Below are 19,942 nucleotides of genomic sequence, written 5' to 3'. Positions count from 1 at the left end.
CTTGGATGAGAAAAGGCCATAAAGTCTTAACGTTAACTTTTTTGATGTTGCTTTATAAAATACCTTACCCATCATCATAATTTACACTGCACAGTTGTCTATGGTAGGAAATAACTCACCGGTTTGAGTAAGTGAGGATTGTAAAATGAAAGCAGCTCTCACTAAGTTCAGGAGAGCTAGCTGTGTGTTGTGTTTACATGCAGAAGACAACTGCTCAAGTCATCACTTGCCATTTGGCAGGCCAAACCCTGCATCCTGAGGTGGCCCACAGCATTCTCAAAAGAGATCTTTGCTGTAGCAACTGTCTTTGTTTATATGTGTGTATTTCATTCTTCCCTGTGTTTTACATTCCAGAACCACAAATAAGTTCCTACCTCATAGATCCACTCAGTCTGTCTTTTCTGTGGCCCCTCCATTTTTTACATCATCTTTTTTTTTCTCTCTTCTGGTTTATTTTTTTTTTCTCTTGCTCCTTACAACTTCCTGGGACTTTGGTTTGTTTAAACAAACTTAGGCCTTGATTTCTTTTTTTAAAAACAATTTCTTTAACTTAGAAAGACGCTTCATCCTGCATTTTTTTAAAACTAACCTGTTAACATATTCCTTTAACTCACTTATTCTTTGTATTCTCTAAGGAGGCACTACAGTTCGAAAGGAGATCATCAAGAATAAAATCAGAGCCATTGGGAAGATGGCACGGGTCTTTTCAATTCTTCGGTAAGGATAACTCTGTCATTACACTGTGGGATAAAAGCATTTTGAGAGTAATTTAGAAGTTGATTTCAGAACAGTTGTTCCAGAATTGGAGTTTGGTATTAGAACTGTTGGTCTTGGGTTGAGTACAGTTTGACTCAGACCTACATGTTGAAGTGCCTAGAAACGCCTGGCAGACATTTGTTTGGTATGAGCTTAGATGCAGTGCAGTGAGTGCAGTGATTTAGTGTGGATTCTGGAGGCAGATTGCCTGTGTTCAGATCCTGGCTCTCCATCTTCTCAGCTGTGTGATCCTGTGCCTCATTTTCCTGGTCTGTAAGAGTGGTAATGGCAGATCTGCCTTACGAGGTTCTTTGGAGGATTATATGGGGTAATATATGGAGAACGTTAGAACAGCACCTGATTATTAAGTGGCTTTAATTGAGAACAAGACCTGGCTAATTGTTGTTAATTGGAGTATTTACAGAAAACATCCCTTTCTTTGGGTCAGGGAAGGGGTAGGGAGAAGGAGAACCTATCCTCCATCTCTGCGCATCTTTTCTTAACTTCTTTCAAGTATCTTTGTAGGTACTGAGAGGCAGACGCCCTAGCATTAACCCTGGGCTTTGATCTTCCTTTGCAGGGAAGAGAGTGAGAGTGTGCTGACTCTCAAGGGCCTGACTCCTACAGGTACACTCCCTTTGGGTGTACTCTCAGGAGGAAAGCAGACTATTGAGACAGGTGAGTATGAGAAATGCTCCTTTCATGGAAGGTGTGCTCCCGTTACCTAGCAGTCAATGTCAAATTGAAACTTAGGGCTTCTTCCAATAAATGGTACTAAAGCAATTGGATATCTGTCTCTGGGGGAAAATGGATCTCCATACACAAAAACTAAATCAAAATGAATTATAACTTAAATGTAAAATCTAAAACAGTAAAACTCCCAGAAGAAGGTATGGAAACTAGGCACTGGGGTAGATAAAGAGTCCTTAAATATGACACAAAAAATACTAACCTTAAAAGAAAAATTGAATAGATGACTTTCATGAAAATTAAGAATGTGTATTCACAGAAATTCATGATTAAGAAAGGAAAAAGACAAACCATAAACTGGGAGAAGATTTTTGCAGTACATATGTCTGACTAAGGACTTATATTCAGAGTCTACAGTTCTATAAAGTCTGTAGTCCTATAAAGAACTACAACTCAGGGACTTCTGGTGGTCCAGTGGTTAAGACTCCACGCTTCCATCACAAGGGGCATGGGTTTGATCCTTGGTCAGGGAGCTAAGATCCCGCATGCCGCACCCCATGGCAAAAAAAAAAAAAGTACAACTCAATAAGAAAAACACAAAACAACCAAATTTTTTTAATGGTCAAAAGATTTTAACAGACACTTCACAAAAGAGGGTATTAAAATGGCCAAAAAGCATATGAAAAGGTGCTTAAAATAGTTACCCGTCTGGGAAATGGATATAAAAACACAGTGAGATACCACTACATATTCTCTAGAATGGCTAAAATTTATAAGTGTGACAATACCAAGTGTTGATGAGTTTGTGGAGAACTAAAACTAGATACATTGCTAGTGGGTTTGTAAATTGGTTCAACCACTTTGGAAAACTGTTGGGCAATAAAGCAAAACATGGCTACCCTACAACCCAGCAAATCCATGCCTGTTTTTTTTTTGTTTATTTTATTTTATTTTTGGCTGCATTGGGTCTTCGTTGCTGCACGCGGGCTTTCTCTAGTTGCGGCGAGCAGGGGCTACTCTTCCTTCCGGTGCACGGGCTTCTCACTGCAGTGGCTTCTCTTGTTGTGGAGCACGGGCTCTAGGCACGCGGGCTCAGTAGTTGTGGCTCACAGGCCCAGTTGCTCCGTGGCATGTGGGATCTTCCCGGACCAGGGCTCGAGCCCATGTCCCCTGCATTGGCAGACAGATTCTTAACACTGCGCCACCAAGGAAGCCCCCATGCCTGGTTTCTATCGAAGAGAAATTAGTGCATATGTCCACCGAAGGATGTGCATAAGAATGCTCACCTTAGCTTTACTCATAATAGTCCAAAATGGGAAACAACCAAATGTCCATCAATAGTAGAATAGATAAATTGTGTTATATTTATAAAATGGAATTTACTCAGCAATAAAAAATAACATTATGAATACATGCAAAAACGTGGTTGAATCTCACAGACATCATGGTAAACTAAAAAAGCTACACCGAAAAGAGCACAGACTGTCTGATTTATATGATGTGCAAGAACAAGCAGACTAACATTTCTGGGTGGGATCAAAGTGAGGAGGCGGGGAAGCAACCGTGGCGTATATAGGCCTCACGGTGCCTCTCATCATGATGAGCATGTTCTGGGGCTTCGTCAGCTTCTTGGAGCCCTGGTTCATCCCTGAGGGTCCCAACTGGGAGTTATCATCACCTTGTTGGTGAGCTGTTCAGTTTGCTGTTATCTCTAGTCATGAAGAGATGTTAAATCACCTCCATACCTAGACCACCTTCCTTGACTTTGCCTATTTTGGCCATCAGCTTCCTTAAACATTCACAGCACATTTGAACATCTTATTCTACAATGCAGTATTTTTTTTCCCATCACCTTTTTTACACTTTGATGAATTGTGTACCTACTTAAACTGTGCAGGCACCATAAAATGTCTATGCACTCCTCTGAGATAGAAAATGCTGGTCTTCTGAGAAATATATGACTCTCTCTTTGGAACCTGTGGATTTGAAGGTGGCTCCTGCCTGCTCACTACATGGGAATCAGCGAAGTGTTTAAGAGCTGTTACAAGACAGGAAGACTCCAGTGGGGCGGTCAATAGGAGAACATGTTCAGAGGGAAGATCTGTCCCACCAGAATTATGCCAAAGTATATTTTTAGGATGAATTTATTTCTGCTATCTTTTGGAATAAATTATTTTTCTGTTTTCAAAAAAAAAAAAAAAAAAAGAACTGGGATTTCCCTTGTGGCACAGTGGTTAAAAATCCGCCTGTCAATGCAGGGGACATGGTTTCGAGCCCTGGTCTAGGAAGATCCCCCATGCCATGGAGCAGCTAAGCCCGCGAGCCACAGCTGCTGAACCCGCATGCTGCAACTACTGAAGCCCGCGCGCCTAGAGCCCGTGCTCTGCAACAAGACAATCCACCGCAATGAGAAGCTTGCGCACTGCAACGAAGAGTAGCCCCCGCTTGCTCCAACTAGAGAAAGCCCACGCACCACAACGAAGACCCAGAGCAGCCAAAAATAAATAAATAATTATTTTTTAAAAAGAGCTTCACCGTGTCCCAGGCACTGAAGTGAAACACTCGATAGGTATATGTGCTTTCTGTTCTCAGAAACACAAGCAACAACAACAAAAGAGGAACTGGCAGGCTTATCAATGGTAAAAGAAGTTAGAATGGCACGTCCTCTGGTGGGAGCATATGGACCCAGAAGGAGCCCAGGGGACTTCTGGAGTAGAGGGAATGTTCTATATCACTACCTAGGTGGTAGTTACACAAGTGCATGCATATATAAAAATGTATTAAGCAGTACACTTCAGATTTATGCACATCATATGCCTCACTTGTGTGTTTTATACCGTAATTTTGGGGGGTTAGAGTTTCTCAGTCAGAAAGGGAGTTTGCCTCTTTGCCTGCAAACCATATCCTACAAGAGTGCCTCAGTCACCGCTTCAACCAGAGTGTCAGTTCTGAAAATTATGTGGGCATTGACTTTAAGGAGAGGACTTTATGGAACCCAGGAATGATAAGGTTGATATTTGTCAGAATAAACAGATCTGGTCAAGCAAGGGGAAGAAACATGAGATCAAGTCATTGGATGACTAATTCTAGGCAAGAAAACTGGAGTTGAAGCATTAACAACTTAAAGTAGAGTTTCAGTGCTTTTTTGCCCCCCTTGTTTTTTGAATTGCTTCTACTTAAGTTTTTCTTTTCCTTGTCACCCTGCCTCTTATAGGAATTCTTTGCATTTTGTGAACATTCCAGGGCTTTTGATTAATAGGAACAGCCCCCTTTCCCCCTTTTCTTTTTTTTTTTTTTTTTTGTGGTACACGGGCCTCTCACTGTTGTGGCCTCTCCCATCGCAGAGCACAGACTCCGGACGCACAGGCTCAGCGGCCATGGCTCACGGGCCTAGCCGCTCCACGGCATGTGGGATCTTCCCGGACGGGGGCACGAACCCGTGTCCTCTGCATCGGCAGGCGGACTCTCAACCACTGCGCCACCAGGGAAGCCCATCCCCCTCTTCTTTTTATAGGATTGATTTCCTCCTTCTCTTTCAAATTGAATACTGAAATATTAGAGTTTAGTTACTTATAAGGAAGAGTGAACATTTTCTCCTTGGAAGTATAAAATTAATTTTCTTAAGTTCTGTAGTTTCATAGGAAGAATCAGTAAACTGTTTCAGACTGAATTTTTCCTCTCAGATGTGCAGTTTCTTGTAAGCAAAATACTTTTCTGTCATTGCTCTGCTTATTAGTCATGTGAAATATTCTGAGAGCAGCTCTGACAAAGCATTTTAGAGTTAATGGGTAGTAATACGGGTAAAGAAAAAAAGGAACATCCTATACATCCTTTCTTGAAAAATTTTGGAAATTTGCTGATCCACAGAGTTGTTGTTTTAATCTGAATGAAATTTTTCTAGACCTTGATTTGAAAGAGTAAATCTGCAAATCTGGGATTACTAAGTAGCAAAGAGAATTTTATGGATGTGTTATTTGGAGATTTGTTGTTTATAATCCTTGGTCTATCTTTTGTTCTCAGTCCCAAATATATGCAGTTTCTCTTCATTCCTGATTTGAATATGAGTGTTTTAATCAATATAGGATTGTTTATTGGTACTCCAAAATTGATCGAAATCTCAGAAATGTGTAAGAACAAAACTAAAGTTGCAGCCAACTTTTTAGAGCTTCTTATTCTCTCTTATTGATTGACAAGAACTGAGTTTATTTGTCATTTTCCCATCAGAGTCTCAGTTCCACAGGTTCACTGGCAAACTGCAGCGTTAGCTGAAAAAGATCTTTTATTGTTCATGTAACTTTACTTGGAGAGCCTTCAACCAACAATATCCCATCCTATATGGCCTTATAGCCTACATTCATTTATACCCCACCTTGTTCCAAGGGGGATTTGAGTAAGTTACAGTATACATCCAACACAGTGAAGGGAAATAAATATGCTTGGAAATTGGAGCACAAAGGAAAACAAACCAGTGAAAGCCAGTAGTCAGTCACAAATTTGACTCCAAGCTTCCTAGTAGCCAAAATAAAGAGGAAAGACCATAAGATAAAAAGCAGGTCAGTTATAAATTGGACTCCATCAAAAGTTTTAAAGTTTTGTGCTGATAATGGAACCATCAAGAAAGTGAAAACACAACCCACAGCATGGGTGAAAGTATTTACAAAGCATACATCTGATAAGAGACTAGCATCTAGAAACTGTAAAGAATTCTTGTAACTGAATAATAAAAAGGCAAATAACCCAATTAAAATGGGTAAAAAATGGAATAGACATTTTTCCAAAGAAGACATACAAATGGCCAATAAGCATGTGAAAAGATGTTCCACATCATTAGACATTAACCACAATGAGATACCACTTTAAGCCCACTGGATAGTTGTAATCAAAAAGGCAGATAGAAACAAGTGTTGGTGAGAATGGAGAGAAAGTAGGACCCTCATACACTGCTGGTGGGGATTCAAAATGGAGCAGCACATTGGAAACCAATCTGGCAGTTTCTTAGATGATTGAACATACCGTTAATCATATGACCCAGCAGTTACACTCCTAGTTACATACCCAGAGAAATGAAAACATAGCCACACAAAGACTTGTACACAAATGTTCATAGTAACAGGCTCTGTAATAGCCAATAAGTGGAAACAACACAAATGTCTATCACCTGATGAATGGATAAACAAAATGTGGTATATTCATACAGTGGAATACTATTCGGTCATAAAAAGGAATTACGTACTGATACAATCCTCAACATGAATGAACCTTGAAAACATTATGCTAAGTGAAAGAAGCCAATCACTAAAACCACAGATTACATGATTCCACTTATGCGAAATGTCCAGAACAGGCAAATCTGTAGAGACGGAAAGTACTTCAGTGGTTGACTGTAAAGTTAGGGAAAGGGATGAGGGAGGGAAATGGGGTTTTAGGGGGTGATGAAAATATTCTAACCATAGATTGTGGTAATGGCTGCACAACTCTTAAAATCATTGAACTATCACTTTGAACAAGTGAATTTTATGGTCATGTGAATTATGTTTCAGTAAAGAAATCTCATTCAGTAAAGAAAAGTATATTTCAGTAAAGGAAAAGAAAAAAGAGTTTCTCAGTTTTATACGACTGTTTCTTGTAAGGAATATCCTTCAGCGCAGGCTATCTTAATACCCAGTGCAAAAAGCAATTCTAGGAGGACCCCAAACAATGTGATACTAGTACACATTTTGCCACACACATAGCTTTTAAATTCTAATTAACCAACACTGTGTATACAATTTCAGGTAAAGCCTTGTTCTCCCACTTCTTAACAGTTGCTTTTGTGATGTACTGTTTGAAGGCATTATTGTTTTCTTGTGAAAATTTGTTCAATGTGAGGAGATTTGAGAGGGTGTGACATTGCCTTAACACGTGCCAACACATGGTTGACAAATGTAAGCAGCTGATAAGTTGATTCCAAGTTTCCATTTTCCCCATTGCCTTGGGAAGTTAATTTTCAGTTCTTCCAGTTTCTCCTCTCTGATGGATATAAAAAGCCTCAGGAACAGCAAACTGTTACTGTTCATTATTCTTCCCTGCCTTCTTTTAAAAAATTGGTATTGGAGGAACTAACAGGGTTCTCCTAATAAGATCTTTCTTGCTACAACTGGTAACCTTTTCATATATTAGCGCTTTTACTGTCTTAAAATGAAGATGCAAGAAAGTTTACCTGTTGATACTAATTCTTAAATAGCTTCCTTTTCCAAAAGTGAGGGAGAAGAGGGCCTTCTTAGTAATTGGCCTGCTGTCTTGCACAGCGAATGGAAGCCATGTGGGTTGGAAATGTCAGCCTCTGCTGTGTCTCTCCTCCCAGATGGTACATGAATTTGTATTCAGAATTGAATAGATTTATGCCTTTGCCAGCTTAGTACTCCACCCCCGGAAAAGAAATAACCCTTCCCTTATAACCCATTTTTCTCTCCTTCCAAATGCCAGTCTGTTATTCAACGGCCACTCCTTTTCATTAAGGACAGTTGGACCCCACACAAGTTGCTTGAAATCATTAAGAAATAGTTTTAAGTAACTTTTTTTTTTTTTTTTAACTTCTATTTTTATTTATTTATTATTATTATTTTCTTTTGCGGTACCTGGGCCTCTCACTGTTGTGGCCTCTCCCGTTGTGGAGCACAGGCTCTGGACGCACAAGCTCAGCGGCCATGGCTCACGGGCCCAGCCGCTCCGCGGCACGCGGGATCTTCCCGGACCGGGGCACGAACCCGCATCCCCTGCATCGGCAGGCGGACTCTCAACCACTGAGCCACCAGGGAGGCCCTAAGTAACTTTTTTTAATAGGACACAACAGCTACAGATCTAACTAAAGAACAGTTGTAATATTAAATGATTTGACTGGACATATTTTGATATGTGAATGTTAAGACGTAGATTAGCAGCTGGCTATTTAAAATGAGGAAAACGTCGTAACTCTTGTTTCTTCTAGTCAGCTTGATTGACCCCATTGTCTTAGCTATGGATGACATTAGCTAAAAGGTTCTCGTGCCACTCACAATGTGAACAATCTTAGAAACTCTCCCCACCTCATATTTCCCCCCAATTTAGTTTTTCGCAGTAATCCTGTCGCTTCTCTAACTAGTCGACTTTTATTAGGGATGAGAATAGGCTTAAAGGTGGGACGCTGGGATGTCTGTGCTGGCAGCAGTGCTGTTGGTTTACTCACTCTTTTTCTGCCTTCATTTTTGCATGCCACTGCTCCTGCCTCTTACAGCCACAGTAGAAGCGGTAGAGGCCCGGGAAGGTATGGCCATATTCCTATGATAGATGTGATCATGTGTCTGTCTACTGGTTTTAAAAGCTTTGTCAACATTCAAAATCTTTTATTATTGCATCACCAGAACTGTAACAGTGAGGAAAGGAAGAGATATCTCTAGGCGTGCTCACAAAGTATTTCCTTTGTGTCCTGTATTTGTATTAATTTAAATGATCTTCTCCACAGCCGAAGTCCTTTCTGGGCTCTCTCAGTTTTAATGCAATGACTGAAGCTTAAGCAGCTGGTCATGGGGGTTCAAATGGTGTAATCTCATAGCCCTTCCGTATCCAAGAGGCATCCATTTGATTATCAGAAATTCAAACCCTCAGCCTCTTTATCTAATGATTCCAAAGGACATCAAAAGTGGAGGCAAAAGTAGATAGGAGTTAGTTTTATTTGGTTTTGAGGTTGCCCTCAGTCAGTCAAGCTAAATTATCTTTGTTTCTATGAAAACAAATTTTAAGTAACGAATTATCTATGAATTCTGAGGATGAAAAGCATTGGAATCGATAAACTTGTGTTATAAATTTAATTGTTCTGTTAGATAAGATGGTTCACAATGGGAATGCCTTTCCTTGGTGATACAAAAGTTCAATCAGAAAGAAAATATCTAGGAACTATTTTTTAGATGGCTTTTAACTTACATTCAGCTCCTGGTTGTGCAAGATAAAAAGCTTTCCTTCTAAACAAACTTTTTTGTGTGGTCTATGTGATGTTTGTGTTAGAGCAGCTACTCTGCTTAACTTGTTCTGTTATTCTAGTGTTGCCTTTTTTTCTCTCTCACTGAGCACGTTTCTGGCCCATAAGAGACTCTTTCAAATGTATTGGGGCTTTTTGTCAGGTCTACTTCTGCTATGATTAATTGAGCTATGAAAATGACTTTCACAGTTTCCGTGGCCCTTTGGGCCTTAAGGAAGCAGTAGCTTCAGACCAGGCTAATTGAAATCAAATATTGCTCAATCCCTTCACCAGACATGTGCTCCACAGCCACCCTTCTGTATTTTTCTCTAGGAGGTTGCTGTATGCTAAGAAACTTAAAGCTGGTTGCTTTACTGTCTAATTGAGCTCCTCCCTTTCCTGTTTTTCTGTAGCCATCAGAGGGTTTTCGCTTCAGCACAGGATCCGGAGTTTTGAAGAAGCCCGAGGTCTGGACCGAATTAACGAGCGGATGCCACCCCGCAAAGATAGCCAGTACTTTGATGGGCCGGTGAAATTGGTCCAACCAAACGCTGCGCACAGGAGTGACAAGGGGAGAAGAGCCAGTAATGACTCAGAGCCCTGCTGTGGCACAGGTGGATCCAAGACTTAACAATCAATTTTATTTATTTATTATTGGAAAACAAAACAAAAACAACTGAAACAACTTAAACCTGGAGGTGCATTCATAATACACTCTGCATTTACTCTGTAAGAAAGGTGACCATTTTATAAATTCTTTTAATTTATGTTTAATATATACATAAAAAGTGAATGTGTTTTGTTTTTCCTTTTTTTTTCCCCCCCTAATTTTTAGGAACTGATCTGATTGTCTGATACATAGTGAAGTCTTGTGCTATAAAGGGGACCTTCCCCCTAATAAAAGGGCCTTGGAAACCTCTACCCTGGGTTTCTGACTTGAACTAGCCAGGCTTTTCTCTTGTTTTTGGAGGGTAATATCTTTAATTTCAGACTAATCATTTTTCAAACACAAAAGGGTTTTTTCTTTTCTTTTTTTTTTTCCTTTCTACAGGGTACCATTGAAGATCTCTTAGATTTCAGTGGCTAAAACTTCTCTTCTTATGGAAAACTTGATTATAGTAGAACTCCTAAGTGAATAACCCAAACCCAGTGATTTTAAGGGCCAAGGGAAATGTTTTCCATGATAACCTACTTTCTTCTGGACTCTCAATTACTCAATGTATTCTAGTACGGCGAAATAAAAAATAATGAGGGATTTTCGTAGAATTACTTAAAACTTGTTCATCTAACCATGGGCATGATTGGTTTAAACTTCCCTTAGAACCTTGGAGGTTTCTTAACTGTTGCCAGATCCTTTTGCTTTTTTTTTTTTTTTTTTTTTTTTTAAATTTTTTGCGGTACGCGGGCCTCTCACTGCTGTGGCCTCTCCCGTTGCGGAGCACAGGCTCCGGACGCGCAGGCTCAGCGGCCATGGCTCACAGGCCCAGCCGCTCCGCGGCATGTGGGATCTTCCTGGACTGGGGCACGAACCCGTGTCCCCTGCATCGGCAGGCGGACTCTCAACCACTGCGCCACCAGGGAAGCCCCCTTGCTTTTATTTTTGAACACTAGGTGATTTACCCCATCTGCAAAGGAAGCGACATTTCTAAATATTTTATAAATGCCCTCTGTAGAGCCTTCGATGGTAAGAAGTGTTTATGCCCTTCTGTGTTACTGCATCAGCTCTTACATCTATCCTCCCCGTCGTCCATCTGTTTTTCTGTGTCAGCATTTTTGAAACCAACTGGGGTAATGGAAACTGACTAGGTTAAAATAATCCCCCTGTGAACTGGAAGTCTTGCTAAAGGGCATTGGATGAGTGAGGATTTCCTGTCTATCAATTACTGGAATGTTCCTCCATGTTTCAGCACTCATTATACTGAACTGTGTGTCGGTCTCTGTCAGCATATTTTGGAATACAAAAACAAGTGATCAAATACAAGGTTTGAATAATCTTTCCTTAGTTTTTCAAGTCACAACCAACTAATGAAGGAAATTTCAGGGATCCTTAGGCTCCCATTTTTGGTTTAGCCTGATGACAGGTGCCATGTCATAATACTCATTGGTCAGCCTTGTAGTGAAAGTGCACGTCTGGGCCACAGTACATCAAAGTGCATATTTGTGGAATTCCTTAATGTCATTTGGGATGTAGGAGTCCAGCATTAAAGCAAGTACCCCAGACAGTAGTACTTTATGTTTGGAGCTTCAAGGACACCAGAAACCTTTTTTCAAAAAACATAATTTCAGGGAATTCCCTGGCAGTCCAGCGGTTAGGACTGTAGGCTTTCACTGCTGAGGGCCCAGGTTCAGTCCCTGGTCGGGGAACTAGGATCCCACAAGCCGTGTGGCACGGTTCAAAACAAAACATAATTTCATTAGAAGAATGAGGATTTAGCCCATCTATCTCTGTTTTCCTCTGCCTTGCTAACAGTTCCCAATTTGTTTATGACAGAGATCAAAGCACTTTGGAGATTGGAATCTGGTGGCGTAGAGTGCTCTGTTAACAAAAAAGATAGGAAGGATATTGGGAAGGAGATAAAAGATCTCTTATTGGGTTGTGAGTAAAATCTTTGAAAGAGGAGAGAAAGAGTCTCCAGTAGCTGTCTTTACTGATCGTCATTTCTTTATAATCAAAGAGGAATTCATCACCTGGATATCCTCATACTCCTCCCTCCCCCAATCCCAATAGGGAAAGGGCCGCTGTTTTGGAAATCTCACCTAATGTGACAGTCAGTTCACAGGACAGGTTTGATAGATGGGAGTCCCTGATTCCTTTCTCTTTTCCATTGAGGCTATTGTTATACACACACAGTCCACAGGTAGAAACCGTGGGCTTCAATCTTAAGGGCTTCAATCAGCAGGCAAGTAGTGAAATAGTTACTACAAATCCTTATAAGCAAAAAATAGTATTAGGAAAAAAAACAAAAAAAGACAATTACTTAGGAAGGTCTTCATTTTCTTCCCAAAATGAAGTAGTACGATAAAGCAATTTTCCTTGACAGAGCCATGTGAAAAGATGTATTTTACAGGTAACTTTTGAGCTGTTGAAGTTTCAGCCGGAGTAGAGAGTTAAGTGGTCACGATTCAAGAAAATTGGAGGGGGTTTAAAAGAGCATAGCAGCAGCTCTGGAAGGAAGTTAGGTTTGAAGATCCTGTTGAATTCTAAAGGTAAAGGCATTTCTTATGTTCTGTAGAAAGCTGGGGTGTGTATTTCAGCACTTTAGAAAGGTGTGTGGTGAGTGTGTGTGTCTGGTATAAGTAGCTTTTTTTTTTTTAATTAATTGATTTATTTATTTTTGGCTGCGTCGGGTCTTGGTTGCTGCACCTGGGCTTTCTCTAGTTGCGGTGAGCGGGGACTACTCTTCGTTGCGGTGCGCAGGCTTCTCACTGCGGTAGCTTCTCTTGTTGTGGAGCACGGGTCTAGGCGCGCGGGCTTCAGTAGTTGTGGCACGCAGGCTCAGTAGTTGTGGCACGCGGGCTCTAGAGCGCAGGCTCAGTAGTTGTGGCTCACGGGCTTAGTTGCTCCACGTCATGTGGGATATTCCCGGACCAGGGCTCGAACGCGTGTCCCCTGTACTGGCAGGCAGATTCTTATCCACTGCACCACCAGGGAAGTCACACGGGCTTCTTAAAGCCAGACCAGCAGGCAGTCTGCATTTGTACCTGTGGTTGTACCAAATATGCATTTGTACCTGTGATTCAAGACAGTTTAGAAGGCGTAAACCGGGGCTTCCCTGGTGGCGCAGTGGTTAAGAATCTGCCTGCCAATGCAGGGGACACGCGTTCGAGCCCTGGTCTGGGAAGATCCCACATGCCGCAGAGCAACTAAGCCCGTGCGCCACAACTACCGAGCTTGCACTCTACAGCCCATGAGCCACAACTACTGAGCCCATGTGCCACAACTGCTGAAGCCTGCACACCTAGAGCCCGTGCTTCGCAACAAGAGAAGCCACCACAATGAGAGAAGCCCGCGCACCGCAATGAAGAGTAGCCCCCGCTCGCTGCAACTAGAGAAAGCCCGTGCGCAGCAACAAAGACCCAACGCAGCCAAAAATAAATAATTAAAATAGATAAAATTTTTTAAAAGGTAAAAATAAATAAATAATAATAGAAGGCGTGAACCTTAGGAATATATTGATATAACAGCACTTGTTCTTCCCTTTAAACTTCATTGGAGGGTTTTAACATATTTTTTAATGTTTTAATCTGAATAGTAGCTCCCGAGATGGCTGGTGGCCTGCCCTGAGTTTGCCATAAAACTACCTGGGGCCTGATAGTCTGACTGGGGCCATCATTTCAAACAAACATTTTGACTGCTGTCAGCGCTCTGTGGTGTTGCTGTTTTCAAAGCCTCTTCTGTTTTTACTAAATCTTCCCCCTGAATGTTCTAAAGATACTAAAAATACTTTTCTCTTGTTCTCCTTCACTTTAAAGTCCACAGAGACGTTATTCAACTTCTCTCATGGGGGTTGGGGGAACGCGTCAGAGGGCTCCTTTGTAAACTTTTCTGAAATACCAGTTTAGAAATGACACTTCCCGAAGACCAGTTTTCCCAATTTTGTTTACATCCACGTCATATGAAGTTACAAATTGATCAGATGACAGTTCTTGTTAATAAAAATTTTAGAACTCATCTAATACAAGTTCAAAACATACATCTTTTTTTAATCTCTGTGTTCTGAATATTTAGAGAAAAAGTAAAAGAATAAGCCGCGTGTGTGTGCGTGTGCGTGTGTGTGTGAGAGAGAGAGAGAGAGATGGAAGGCTAAAACAAAAGCAGCCTGTTTTCTTTAAAACCTCAAGGTAACACTTAGGTTATGGGTACAGACATTGCTGATTCGCTGGCCTTTTTTGACTAGATATTGACCGGCAAAGTGAAAATGGCTTATGGATGGGTATGATGTGGCTTCTTGCCTAGGGATAGAAGAATCAGACTCTCCAGGAATATCAGTATTTTTCATACCCTTTTATCTATATTCACCCTGCCTTTTCTGTTCCTACAGAACATTTGCAGTTCCATGAATCAAGTTTTTCTCAATAGCAAAGATTTGCTTTCTTATCCTGATAACAGGATAACTGACTTCGTGACACTATTCAGAATAGGAAAAGGAAAGCTCTTAATTGTTTTGTAAACAGATTATTATTATTTAATGTCATTATGGAGCAAGGGTGGGATTTCTTCAAATTGGATAACTTGGGGCCTTGGCATTGTCCCTTAGATCCTCTTCTGAGTAATTTTAAAACACAAAGTTTGGGACTTCCCTGGTGGTCCAGTGGTTAAGACTCCACATTTCCCACACAGGGGACGTGGGTTCAATCCCTGGTCGGGGAACTAAGATCCCACATGCCTTGGGGTGCAGCCAAAAGATTAAAAAACAAAACAAAACAAAAACAAAGTTTGAGGCAGCTGCTCTCTGTAAGAAAAATATTGCAAACCATGCCTACATGAGATACAGGCAGACTTACTGCTCATGGTCATTACTGAATAGTCCCTCTAGCCTCCTGGAGTAAGTAAGGCTGAAGTCTGTTCCCTCTCCCCTCCCTTGTTTTATGTAAATATTGTAGCTGATCTCCAGAAGTTTTGACTGTAGCATACCTATAAATATAAAACTCAAGCTCTTGAGAGTTACGTTCATCCTGGCCAGTCTGGGTGACCAGTTAGTTAAAATGGTTTAGGAAGAGCTTGTACCAGGTTGACTGATTCATAGTTTTTCTTTGTATTAATTTTCAGGTTTTTTCCTCCAGTTTTTGTATTGAAAATTACTTTCGTACCCAGAAAGACTTGTTGAGATATCATTCTAGAATCTCCGATATTTATTATAGTTGTTATAGTAACAGTGGAGCCCAAGTGTTTTTCAAAGCATTATTCAGCTTTGCCTACCCTGGGAGAAAAGACTTCAGAGGGAGCGTGAACCCAGAGCCCCAGTTGTGGGAATGAGGCTCCAATTTCCTAAATCACTTGTGGTTATAAACATGGATACCACCTTGTCTGACACCCAGGTCCGTATCTTTTCTGAAATCTGCTATAGCAGAGAGTAAAGGGCAGTCTAGGGAGCCCAACAGTTGCTGGAGGAGGGTTTGGATTACCTGGAGGACACCTCCGAAGCATTGTAATGCCACAGTCCCTCTTCAGCACTGCTGTGATCAAACACTCAAAGGAAAGCCATAAGAAAGGGCAGACGCGCATAGAGCAAGCAAGTTGTGTAGTCGAAAAACGTGGTTGTTACTCTTATCTTGAGTCCAGCAGAGAACTGTATTCACAGTAGAGCTTTGTGCCACTGATAGAGTGTGAAAGAGGAAACCTATATTACTTTGAGACTTGTGACCTGACCTGCCTATGTCTAGCCAGCCAAAGTGAATAGGGTCAGGGTTAGCTGCCTTCATCTATGCAGTCACAAAGGTAAAGATGATACTGGAGACTATATTCCCTCCCGGGAGGCCGTGGCCTCACGCCCCATCAACCTTGGCAAGACTTGCTAAATAACACCTTTGTCCAAGACGGGGTTATGCATCTTCTCGTCTTCTGCACCCTCATGACAAGCCGAGGTGGTTTAAGATCAAGAAGTGAGGAGTGGATGTGGATCATCCCTCTGAGCAGCTCTAAAGGAGGGCCACGTACACTGCCTTCCTGTAAGTTCTTGCCCAAATTCCCTTCACTCCCTTAACATAGCTGTCTCCAAATAACTTGTGTGTGTGTGTTCATGTTAAAGTGAAGTGCATGTAATAAGAAGGAGCTCTACTGTACATTTTGATTTGTGGCAATAAAGATGTGGGTTTTGTCTGTCAAAGAAACTTTTTGAAGATACCATCATGAATGCCCCACTTTTCCTTTCTCAGTGTACTGTGACCAATAGCTCTGTTTCCTAACAGAAATGTCAGCAGGCATTTTCCAAGAAAGGAGCCTGGTTTTGCTTCCTAAATGAGGGGGTCAGACACATGAGACTAGCTAGTGGTGTAAATTTTTTAAGGCTTCTCTGAATGATGAATTATTTGCTTGTGCTTAGAGGTTACTGGCTTTTTCTTGTTTCAGTTATGTTAAGGCAAATGGTGGAAATGTTATTTATTGGCAGAAATCATAAGTCTTTTTTGTGAACAAGAAATTAATTTGTCAAAACTTTCTTACTGTACATTAGAAGTCATCTTGAAAAAAAGAAGAAATTAAATGATAACTTTATTGGCTCCCTGTGTCTTTATTTCCTTGTGGAGCACACTTGTATTTGGCTCTTCCCCATTCAGTAATTCTGGAAGTCAAGGGAAGGCCTGATGTTTGATGTCTGGTCTGGCCTCTGACAATGCCAAGGAATTCTCCCCTCAAGGAAAGGAATCCCATCACAATAAAAGGAACCTCTTTTCTTCACGTCTTCAGCTCCCTAGTTTTCAATCTGCTTTGCTGGCTGCGGTGGTGGTTCTATTTCTCCCACTCAGAACCCGTTCCCTTGCCCTGGCCTCGTTCCTGGCACTTTGCCCACCACGAAATCGCACTCAAGTCCCAGCTCCTTCTGTGGTTTCTCCGGCAGAGGCCGCTACTTGAAGAAAAGGAAGAAAGACATCCCAGAAAATGTACAGTCTTTACAAAAGATAAAAATAATTTTTATTAGAGCAATTTAATAACTCTGCACATGGTCCTAATAATAGACACAGATAAAGTTGAAGAAGAAGAAGCCAGAGAGGAACTGAATGTGGAGTTGAACCCCCCAAGAAAGGAAGTGTCAGACCAGCCTTGATTTCTCTGGAAAGTAGAAATACCATGAGGTGCTGTGGACTCACAAGGAAAAATAACTCCTCTGGGCAGGTGGGGGTTAGGGGATAGGCTCTTTAGAGAGGAAGATGCATCAGTGAGGGGATTCTATGAGCTATGGCAGTAGAGGCAGAAAGTCTAAATCAGGACCAGCCAGGCCTAAGTAAGGCAATTTCACCATCGGTACAGACACACCAAGGGCCACATACGGGCTCGAAAACGAGCCCAGATTTCTCATTCCAAATGGTTAAGTGTGCATTTTGGGATCTTTGTTTATCCCAATAGCATCCTAACTTAGCAATGTCCTTATACCTCAGCTAAAGCTTCAGTAAAACGAGGTCATATTTGCCCTTATTTCAGAGTTGTGGAAAAAAAAAAATTTAAGCCTGGAAATTAAGAACTCAAATGCAAATTCATATTTACCTCTCACTACATCTAGATCCAATCCCTGCTTTCTTGCCTGCTATGTGTAATCGCCTGGTCTTTTTGTTTTTCTATCACAACTTTCAGGTTTTAGAAAGTCGGTTCAATTTTGATACAGTGGATTAATAATGGTAAATTATCCTTTTTAACGTTGCTGCAGTTCAGGAGAAGGTTCATTTTAGAATTCAAGGAGGTGGGAAGACAAGGTTATTCTTTGTTTGGAGGCCAGACCTCGTGGTGTCCACTGGCTAGCAAATCAAGCCGTCTTATCTTCCTTATCTCAGTTTACCTGCTAGGAAAGGGTGATGCAGACCTAGTTTTCCAGCTCTTGGTCTGTGTGCCCTTCTTTGTGGCTGAGTTAACTTGGCTGGGTTTTCCCTCTGAGGTCATTGCTTATTTATCTTTCCCTTATAAAATCTGCTTTCTGTAGAGCTGACAGCCACTTGCTCTTTCTTTCTCTCCTGAGAACTAAAAGAGGTTCATCTGTAGGCCAGTTCTTCTCAAAGACACCCCATCTGCACATCGTGCTTGTTTGCTCATCTATAAAAGGAGGGAGAGAGAGAACAGTGGCTGGTGTGATGTCAGTGTAAAGGCCTCCTTGAAGATAGACTAGATAATTGGTCAAAAGGCTGAGTTCTCTCCCAGCCTTCGGGGTTTGGATGCAGCTGACTCTGAGAACCTTGAATAGACTGCTGTTACATCATGTGTGTGCTATGGAGAGATCTGTGCCAGGCAGGCCTGAAGGCCTCATTCTGTATCCCATGGGGATCCACTCACCCTGGCTGCCAGGCTCCAACACTGACTATCCATGACCTGTAATGGGTATTTTTTCACTCACAGAGATCCCTTGCTTTACAGCAACTATACCAAAACACTTGGGTTAGGCCATGCCATTGTCAGCTTCAGAGGGTCTTCCAAGACCCACAGTGGGTCACTTGTGTTCCCCTTCTGTTGCTCCTGTTCCCATGAGTGTTTGGCCTGATGAGGACCTTGGGTAGAACTTGGCTGGCAACATTAGCAAGAGCTGGAATCAGGAGTGGACCCAGGAGAAAGGGATGGAGCCCAGGGGATGAAACAGTCCAGATCTGTACTCATGTCTCTGATGGGACTTGGTTTCAGTTCCTCACTAATGGGTCACTGTGGCCTTCCCCTGTAGAGAAGTCCAAAATCCTCAAATGGGACAGTGCTTTCTTTGCTAGTCCATTCGGGTGGACTTTGCTCAGTATCCCTGGTGGGAAGAAAACACTCTTCTGAGAGCACAAATTAAACACCTGCTCATAGCCTAACTAAAGAATATACGAGAGTTCGTTCATTCCTGTGGAGGAGAAAAGAAGGAATAGCAGATGCTCTTCCTTTGTCTAACGTGGGGGGGACTGAGGCACAGAGCCCGGGAGCCACTTGCCTGCTCAGGGTCCATCTGAGTGTGACGTTCAAACGCCAGACCCCCAGCACCAGACACAGACACTCCTCAAGAACTGAGAGTTCAGGTTTACGTCTTCTGGGATCCCTGGCTTCCTTTTTCCCATTGGAGAAATGAAACTGAATTCTCTGCTCACCCTACTCACTTAAATAAAAAGCTAGCTAGGTGCTCTTTCCATTCATCCTTCCTCTTGGTGACGGAGGCTGGTGTTCAGAGCGACCCACATTCCTGTATGAACAGCCAACACTCCTCTCCCCCTCCGTGTGAAGAGCCACCACATCTATTGGTAGTCTCTTGGCTAATCATGCTGTAGTGTGGTGGGCGTGGACGGACCTGAGTTGACACGGGGGCCACCGGGGGATAATCCGTGGAACAAAAGGTGGCGGCCTCAAGGAGCAGGGTGAGGGTAGGGCCCGCTGCGACCAGGATCAGATAGCTAGAAAAAACACAGCGGTTATGTAACAGTGTTTACTATGGCTCAGGTGGCCCTGAGGAGGCAGAGGCAGTCCCCTGACAAAAGACCGTGCCAGAGATGGGGAAGACTCACAGGAACAGAGGTCCCTGTCAGGCGATAAGCGAGTTGGCCAGAGGAGATAGTGCATTGGGATGAAAGGAATCTGCTCTGTTGTTGACAACAGCTAGGTCACCTAGCACGGCCTTCCCTATCTTCAGCTTCTCCCTAAGCCATGCCAGCTCTCTGCCCGGTCAGGCCAGCCGCAAGCAGAGCTGAGGCTGGGGGGAGGAGCAGAGAAATCAGACACCTGGTTTTTGGCTGAATCTCTGGATTTCACTCCTCTTTTTCCTTTAATCTCCCACTTTTCAAAGAGGAGGGATTCTTCTCCCTAAACATGGGCAGAAAAGGAGGCTTAGGCTCTGTGCTCCCACCAGTCTCTCATCCTGTCTC

At 42.2% G+C, this 19,942-nt stretch overlaps 1 protein-coding gene across 6 annotated transcripts in view; it reads left to right on the top strand.

The window, feature by feature from the left end:
- The window catches only part of PPP3CC (protein phosphatase 3 catalytic subunit gamma), a 92,956-nt gene extending 76,320 nt beyond the window's left edge, over positions 1-16,636 (top strand). For 3 of the 6 annotated variants that reach the window (XM_089912850.1, XM_089912854.1, XM_089912851.1), the window contains 4 exons: positions 636-717; positions 1,337-1,434; positions 8,699-8,728; positions 9,832-16,636. In XM_089912850.1, the coding sequence (XP_089768976.1) occupies positions 636-717; positions 1,337-1,434; positions 8,699-8,728; positions 9,832-10,049 (428 nt within the window). In that variant the 3' untranslated portion in view covers positions 10,050-16,636. The other 3 variants (XM_089912852.1, XM_089912853.1, XM_089912855.1) reach the window with 2 other exon arrangements.
- Positions 16,637-19,942: the final 3,306 nt, after the last annotated feature.

Source organism: Delphinapterus leucas, chromosome 6 (genome assembly GCF_059928025.1).
Source record: "Delphinapterus leucas isolate spDelLeu-1000000601 "Yukka" chromosome 6, BTC_Dleu_Yukka2, whole genome shotgun sequence".
NCBI lineage: Eukaryota > Metazoa > Chordata > Mammalia > Artiodactyla > Monodontidae > Delphinapterus > Delphinapterus leucas.
Note: the sequence above shows the minus strand (reverse complement) of the source record. Positions and strands in the feature narration are given on the sequence as shown.